We start from the raw sequence: 7,938 nt of genomic DNA, 5'->3' as shown, positions 1-7,938 counted from the left end.
TTTTAAATAGGAACGAAGGAAGAGCTGCAGCTGCTGCCTCTGCATGATAAATTAAGCTCTCAGTTGGACAGTTTTAGGGGCTGCTGGAGGTTCTCCCCTTTTGACRCACTGTCACACTTGTGCTTTCTGCAAGGCTTTACCCAAATTACCTCAAAATGAAGTTGCTGAAGTTATAAACTATGTTTCATARAATTCCTTTGGGAAGAAGTTGAGGATGTTGTTGTTATGTTCAGTGCTATACAATCATCKCCTGAAGAGCTTAGACCTGTTTCTGCTCTTCCCAGGAGCCCTCAGCTAAAGGCATGCACAGACATGCTCATAGACAGTCCTGCTTCAAATGCTGCTTAAACAAATATCACCTGCTGCCAGATTAACCTGCAATGCTGCCATAGAAACCGTCCATCTTGTTAGAGGTTTTCAGGCCAGGGATGTTTCCAGATTTGAACTCTTACTATAGCTGATAGCTTTGAGTCCAGTCTATCATTATGACATTACCCACGGCAGCTTTTGGACAGTCACAGTACTTACCAGGCATTTTCATCTCTGTAAATTGGTAGCCATCAGCTTCTTTTAGTGCTGTGCAATTTAATTATCTCTGGAGGTTGAGTCTGCTGGATGTGTCGCTGATAAAACATTGTGCTTGAAGTGTTTGACAACAACTTGTGAAGGATATAATGCAAAACAAAAAAAATATCTTAATTATCCACTCAAAATGTGATTTATTAGCAAAATATACAAACTAGCAAATAAAGTTTGAGCTATTACATTGGTCTACATACCTCWGATTAAAAGATTTCTTATAATCCAACACAAAGTGCCACTTTTAAAGACTGATGCAGTCTCAACTTTATTAATCCCTTTCCAAACAAGGGGCTTGGTGGAGCACCCTTCTGCTATTAGGACTTGCTGCAAATTCATTGCCAAACCTAAGCTTCTGGCAGCATTTGTGGGAAATCTTATCAAATCTTCATGGGCACAGGTCTCCAGGTCATTATTTTTCCCAGATTGATTTGTATGCTGTTGTTCAATTCACCAGGTCTTACTGGTGGACAGTAAGGAATACCTTTGATCACTGCCCTGTTGCAAGGGTCAATGATGTTCAAGCTTCAGCTTCCTCACAGACAGYATAGCATTTTCTTGTTTGGTTTTCTGATACTTGATTGAATTCATCTTGCCTYYGACACACCACAGATTTCTAGTGCTAGGGAAAACAAAACAGCACCAGAACATTACTGTGCTGCTGCCACACAATAGACTTTCCACTGATCTRCAGGTCAAAAAGGTTAGAATTTTGATCCATCACTTCACAGAGCACAATCTCAAAACTACTTGTTTTATTCTGACAAACTTGGACCTGGTTTTTACTTTGGTTTTTGGGTGGAAGTGGTGTTATACTGGGAATTATGAAATGGAACCCTTTATTGGTTACTATGTGYCTTATTGTGGAAGCTGAAACCTCAGTAGCTGCCACCACAAAGTCCGGCTGCAGGTCTGTTGCAGTCAGTCAGAGGGTTGTGACYACTTGCTTTCTAAGGAATCTGATAGCTGGCATCAAAACTTCTTTTTCCTCTACATCCATGATGATGATGGTGATGTAACCACTGCTCCTTTAATTTGCAACCTATGCTTTCAACCCTTCAGAACATGCAAGGTCCTTACTATCTTTAGGATCCCAATGCTCTCTGACCCTTTGGAGAATTAGTKTGACTTTGTGAGGCTATTTCACTGTTCTTTAGTGAGTTATTGCAAAAAAAAAAAAACTGCTGTAATTGTCTTGGTTTTGATTATAATATTTCCCTGTTCTTAGCTTAGCCCATCTTAGGGTTTGATGTATTAATTTCTAATGGTGTGCTTTTTTGAGACAAGAAACAATTTCTCTAGAGTGGAAATATTTTTGCCTGTTGGGTACCCAATAATTTCAAATTAACCGCAGTAAGATTTTGATTTGAGAGAGAGTTTTTGCTTTGAAAGCATATTGTGCAGTCTCTTGCTGTTGTACCTATCAAACCGCTCAGTGTGAGACAGACTCTCCCCTGACTGTGAGATATGCTGAGGGTATAATTCCTTTTATCCCTCGAGTAAAAGTAGCAAAAAAGTCTCTGGGGATGAATTATTGTGATATGTTTGGATTTATTGTGAGGGTGGTACATACTTTTTTTGTTTTTTGTTTGTTACTGTGAATGATTGAACTGCAGAAAATAATTATGTAAATGAAGGGGGAAAAAGCATGTTTTCCCCAGAAAGGATTTTGATTGCGAGGATGATTGACTCTGTATTACACAAGTATTTATTCCCCCAAATTAAAATGTGATAAGAGCATCTGCAATAGGTTCATGGTGAGTCCTAATTACAAGACGATGAGCAATTACTAATGTCAAGGATGCAAGAATTATAGCATCTTAGAGATCATGCTTTGCTTCAAAATTGAAGTATTTGAAGGCCAGAAACAAYAAATGATGCTGTGTGCGTAGGCTGTTTAGTTATTCTTAATGATTCTTTGCATCAAGATGTTTGTTTCAGAGTTTTGCTGCAGATTGCCATCTCTTTTTTTCCCCTCACTTGTCCTTCACATCCCTTTTCCTACCCCCTCCTGATGTTCATCTCTCCTGCTGTGCTGGAGAAACGGTAAAACTATTACAGTTGGCAATTTTTCATGGTAGTTTAGGAGCATACCAGTCACAGAGTCCTCGTTACAATCACCTTTTGCTTAGAACTGTTTATTTTTCAGAAGCCAATGCACAAACAGAAGGCCCTGTGAGAAGCCGCTGTCTTAATTCCTGCCACCATGGCATCAAACCAACAGCGCGCTGAGAAGCAGGTCTGACCTTTTCCTGGGATTGCTGTAAATGACGCATTATCTACTCCTGACACTGAAAAAACCCAAAGACACAGGCCACAACAAACAAGTTTAAAGGGTCCTGTTTTACACTTAATTAAGCAGGAGGAAGGAACACTTTGATGGTAAAAAGAAAAAAAAAAACAATAAGAGAAAAAAATGATTCACAAAACAGAACTGGATGGCCAAAGGAAAARCACTTAAAGTTATGTAATAACTGGAGAGGGATCACAGTGGCATTGTCATGCCACTGTGTTGTTTAAACAATAACTTTGATTAAATAAAAGAGAACTGCTWTAAAGGTACCTTTATGTGTAGACAGATAAGTAGAAAATAGTGAGATTAGTGTGTTGGGAAGAGGTTGGAAATGACSAGAATCTTGTTATAAGTCAGGAATTGACATATGAAGGGCAGAAGTGCAGAGTTTGAGCTTGTTGACCTATAGAGAGTGAAAGTGAAGTGCAGGTTTGGCAGTTATTAATAACTTACAGGTTATGCCTGGCATGCTTGTCAGGCATGACCTCTGGCTATCAATGGAAATAAATAACTCAGAGAAAGAGGAGCATAATCAATAGCTGAGAAAATATCAAATGCACTGTGGTCTGTATAGTCAGAATGTATGGAGCATGACCTCTTCTAAATGAACTGGTCTGATGGTGTAAGTTCTTTGAAGGCATTGTCTCATTTATTTATGCCCTCTAATCTTGACTAAAATACAATCTCATTTGCAGTGATGTAAAATGGTAAGATTTTAGAGCAACATACCTTCTTTTTATTTTTTGTGATAATCTTCAATTTAATGACAAKAATAMATTTATCTCTATACTTTAAATGTTTTTGTTTCTTCTTGAATATTTTTCCTCATAGTACCTGCTGCGCTGTGGTCCTTGCTATCAATTCCGTTTTCTTCACCACATCGTTTAAACAAGCACAAAGACAGTATCAAACTCACTGGAAAACACAATTAAAACTGATTTATGCAGATCTGGGTAGATCTGTAAAAGGAAGCACAGGTGATACTGCTTCACTCACTGGAGACCTCTGGATACYARCTGWCTGATTTGGAAATTGGATGCACACAAGCTGAAAAAAAATCAGGAAATTGAGAGAAAAGTCACATGGAGYCTTTGGCTGAAGGAACAAAAAATGGGTAGGAAGGGAAAACTAAGCAACACATGACTGAAACTGACTAAATTCAGCATGGGCAGCATCAGTTGTTGTTACCCAGGCTTTTCTTCAAGCAGCTGACTAACACCTTTTACAAGATCAAGAGTGAGGCATATTGTTGCACTTCTTTTGGGAGCCAATRAATGCCTTTCCCAGWGTTGGTGACTCATCTGTTCTGGAGCTGTTTGGCTGATTTGTGCTGATATGTGTCAAGCAAGTTTATTATCTTCAATATTTAAAAAGCCACGCTTATTCAGATGATGCAATGGGTAGAGGTGTTTAAAGAAGAGGATATTATTCTATATTAGAGGATATTTGTTTATGTATTTATAGTGTATATTCACTCTCCTGGCAAGACTCAGCATTTTATTGAATWCACCTTTGTAGTCCTCATTTGGATCCCATTTTTGCCTTCAGAACTTCCTTATTTATTTGACATAAATTCAACAAGGTGTCTGAAACATTCATCAGACAGTTGAGTCCATAATGTACATAACAACAAAAACAAAACAAAAAAGACTTTTAAAGACATGGACTTTAAAAAAGTAATACATTGTATTATTTTTTCCTTATTTATTCTGGCCAAACAAAACAGGACAATGTGGTTGACAGAGTAATAATTTCTTTTGGCATGTGCTTCTTCAAACTGAACTGGCCTTGGTATTCTATGAATTACTCTCTGATCCCCAGCACAGGCTTTAGGCCAAAGGTAACTGCAGAAGTCAGCAGACAAGAGAGGCGAAAATGCTGCTCCAAAACATAATTTTGCAACCATGCTACTGTTTGCCATTTAGAAGTCAACTAGAAAAAAAACCAACGCTAAAATCCTAGGGGTTGGGGCATTGCATTATTACTGTTGCCAAATTGGACAAGCTTTGGCCAATACGTCAAGCTTTTATGCTGGAACAAAAACAACAGTCCAGAGAAATAGCATAGTCATGCTGGAACTGTAGCTCTGCTTAACTATGCATAGAGGCAATAATCGCTKCCAATCTCTGACCAGCAAGAGTGGTTACAYTGACAGTCTCTTTTTAGCAAAAAATATCTAGAAAGACTGTCTAAGTGTATGCAAATATCACTCAGTTCTGCCTTAATGCCTTACTCTAGGTATAAATCCATGCATAAATGGACCTTGAAAGCAAAAACAGAGCCATTCAAAAAAAGGTTTCTATGTGCATGTTCTATTTTTTTTTAAGATGACAGATCTATTTAAGTGACACTCATTCTACTCTTTAAAAAGCTTTTTTTCCTGTTACAAAAAAAGCTCTCAGCTGAAGCATTGCACACACTGCTGCTAATTATAAGCATTGCACCACTGAGTCCCCCAATGGGAAGAAGTGAAGAGAAACTAAGGCATCTGGAACACAATTACTTAGACTTGTCCATATACTGTGCAAGACTGTTTTATTTATAAGGTTACTTCTTAATTCAAAAAAATCCCCCAAATTAGCATATAATATGGTTATTAACATTAAGATATTAAATTAAGAAGAACTGAAGTGAACTGACAATCTCCCAGATCATATATGCAGGTCCCTTTTGGTTTGGTTTGTGGAAAATGCAGAAGAAATTTTGATACTGAACTATAATTAGTTCAAGTAAAAATTGAAATATTGTAAAAATTGTCCATTTGTGAATGTGATTTGGATTTTCACAAACAATTTCAGTCTAATTCACTCTTTACATTGATGATCAATATGAAAGAGATAAAACAGAGACTGTGTTGGCTGCAATAGCTTCCCAGTTGCAAGTGAAATATAAGCTGTTTAATATTAAAATTGAAGAGTTTGTAGCCATAATAAGTCAGGGAGACCTTTAGAAATAAATTATAAAGCTACAAAGGGTAAAGTGGTGCGAAGACATTACATAATTTTAAGTTAATATTTGAAGAGATTATATTGTTGCTTTCCGCGACAGACTGGCGACCTGTCCAGGGTGACCCCGCCTCTCGCCCGGAACGGTAGCTGGAGATAGGCACCAGCAACCCTCCCGACCCCACTAAGAAATAAGGGTGTTAAGAAAATGGATGGATGGATGGATGGATGGATGGATGGATGGATGGATGGATGGATGGATGGATGGATGGATGGATGGATGGATGGATGGATNTTTTAATATTACAATGTACAAAAAAAGAAAAAAATCTATTATTCCTTTGAGTCAAAATTGCAAACTTACTCGGCAGAGAATGCAATTGGTCTCATYGCAGAGGTCGCAGTGGAACTCGTTGACATCATCCTCATAGATGCACCACCCTCGACAGTTGGGGGTCTGGCAGTGGAAGCTGTGCTCGGAGCGACTCTCTGCAATGCTCAAGCGCAGCTCCAAAAACCGCTGGTGCTCCTCCTCTGTGAGCAGCTGACCAAGGAATTGCAGCAGAATTACAGGTTGCATATTTCCCCAGGATAAGGGAAGATCAATTAGAAATTGCATYGCAGTAACACTTGAGCAAACGTCTAAAGCTGCGTGCGCTTTGCAACAGTGATTACTCCAAGTGTGGGTTCTGACTGCAGCAGCAATGTTACTAAATGTAGATTCAATAATGTGTTGAAAAGTTGAAACAGACCTCCTTATTTACTATAAATAGTTYACATGCGTCATTGGGTTTTCTGCGTTCAATGTTTTTTAGCTCACCTCTTTAATCTCTCGATCCAATAACTTGCTCTCGCAATCTGTATCCGCACAAGACACCTCTGCATCCTGGCTGTTTATGACTGTCCCTTTAAGACACTCCCTGAAGGAAAACAACACGTTCAATTGTTCAATTCAATCATTTTATGTGATTTTAGAAGTCTTTTTTTAACCTCTTAAGCTACAAAAAAAAAAAAAAAAAAAGATGTCCTCTCTAACCTGCAGAAGGTGTGCAGACATTCTCTGAGCACAATCCCTTCTCCTGGCTCCAGAGCAGAGAAACAGATGGGGCAATCTGTCTCTGTGGTGTTAGTGATCAGGTTCTGGTCATCTGTGGCCAGCAGGTGCAAGTAGTTCCGCTCACGTTCCAGCTGCTGAGCCTTCATTACAAGATCACAGAGGAAAAGGTGAACAAAACATGGATTTAGATCAGCAAGTACACATAATTTATATCAACCATTACTGTAACAAAACTACTTTAACAAAAGTGAACTGGTTGCAATTCAGACCAGTTAGTCCCTTTAAATCATATAGTAGGTATTGCTTAGGGTGTTAATCAGCATTGCGTACCTCTTCATATTGCAGTAAAGCCAGCTGTTCTTGCTGAATGCGTAAGACTTCATCCTGGTCTGGCTGATAGAGATCTGGCACCTCATAGTCCTGAGGTCTTTCTGCTCCACATATCTCACAGCCGGGGCGGGTTGGTTTGTTGAGGAAAGTGCACATCATGCAGGCCCAGCCCAACTAAACACAAATACACAAAATAACTCCACTGTTAAAAATGTAATAAGGGTTAGCATATCCAAATTAATTTCATAATATGTCTTGTCATTAGATCATTCTCAGAATGAAGAAAACATCACTTTAAACAAGATTCAAATGTAGTTCCATTGGGTAATTAATAGACTTTACATGGGCATGGAATTAATTCATATTAGGCTTTTGATGTATATTTTTATGCTGTCTTTTAGTTGAATTTATTGTTGGTGTAACCTAATTCAAACAGGATCAAAATTATAAAGGCAGGTGCAAAAATCAACCAAACAAAAAACAACAACWTCATGAATGCTTTATTTAAAAATGTTCTACTGGTCTTTTGGAATAATTCTGACATATTTTTACCACTCTTTTTTGCTGGACTGGGARGCTTCTTGACATGGATGTGGCTTTTGATCATATTCACCAACTCATTAATAAGCTTGAGTTCAGGGTTTAAATGTTTGCCATGGTTTAGTCTGAAACAAATTTCCATGTGTATATAGCATCACTAGAATATTCAGGTAGAACCAAAGATCCAGGCTTAC

At 38.3% G+C, this 7,938-nt stretch overlaps 1 protein-coding gene across 1 annotated transcript in view; it reads right to left on the bottom strand.

Annotated features, from left to right (window-relative positions):
• Nucleotides 1–7,938, bottom strand: part of rbck1 (RanBP-type and C3HC4-type zinc finger containing 1) — a 34,551-nt gene that overhangs the window by 10,170 nt on the left and 16,443 nt on the right. The window contains exons 6-9 of the mRNA XM_017304632.1: nt 7,205–7,378; nt 6,854–7,014; nt 6,638–6,737; nt 6,182–6,361 (exon numbers count right to left, since the gene is read on the bottom strand). Coding sequence (XP_017160121.1) covers nt 6,182–6,361; nt 6,638–6,737; nt 6,854–7,014; nt 7,205–7,378 — 615 coding nt within the window. The remainder of the gene's footprint in view (nt 1–6,181; nt 6,362–6,637; nt 6,738–6,853; nt 7,015–7,204; nt 7,379–7,938) is intronic.

Source organism: Poecilia reticulata, linkage group LG5 (genome assembly GCF_000633615.1).
Source record: "Poecilia reticulata strain Guanapo linkage group LG5, Guppy_female_1.0+MT, whole genome shotgun sequence".
Classification (NCBI taxonomy): Eukaryota; Metazoa; Chordata; class Actinopteri; order Cyprinodontiformes; family Poeciliidae; genus Poecilia; species Poecilia reticulata.
Note: the sequence above shows the minus strand (reverse complement) of the source record. Positions and strands in the feature narration are given on the sequence as shown.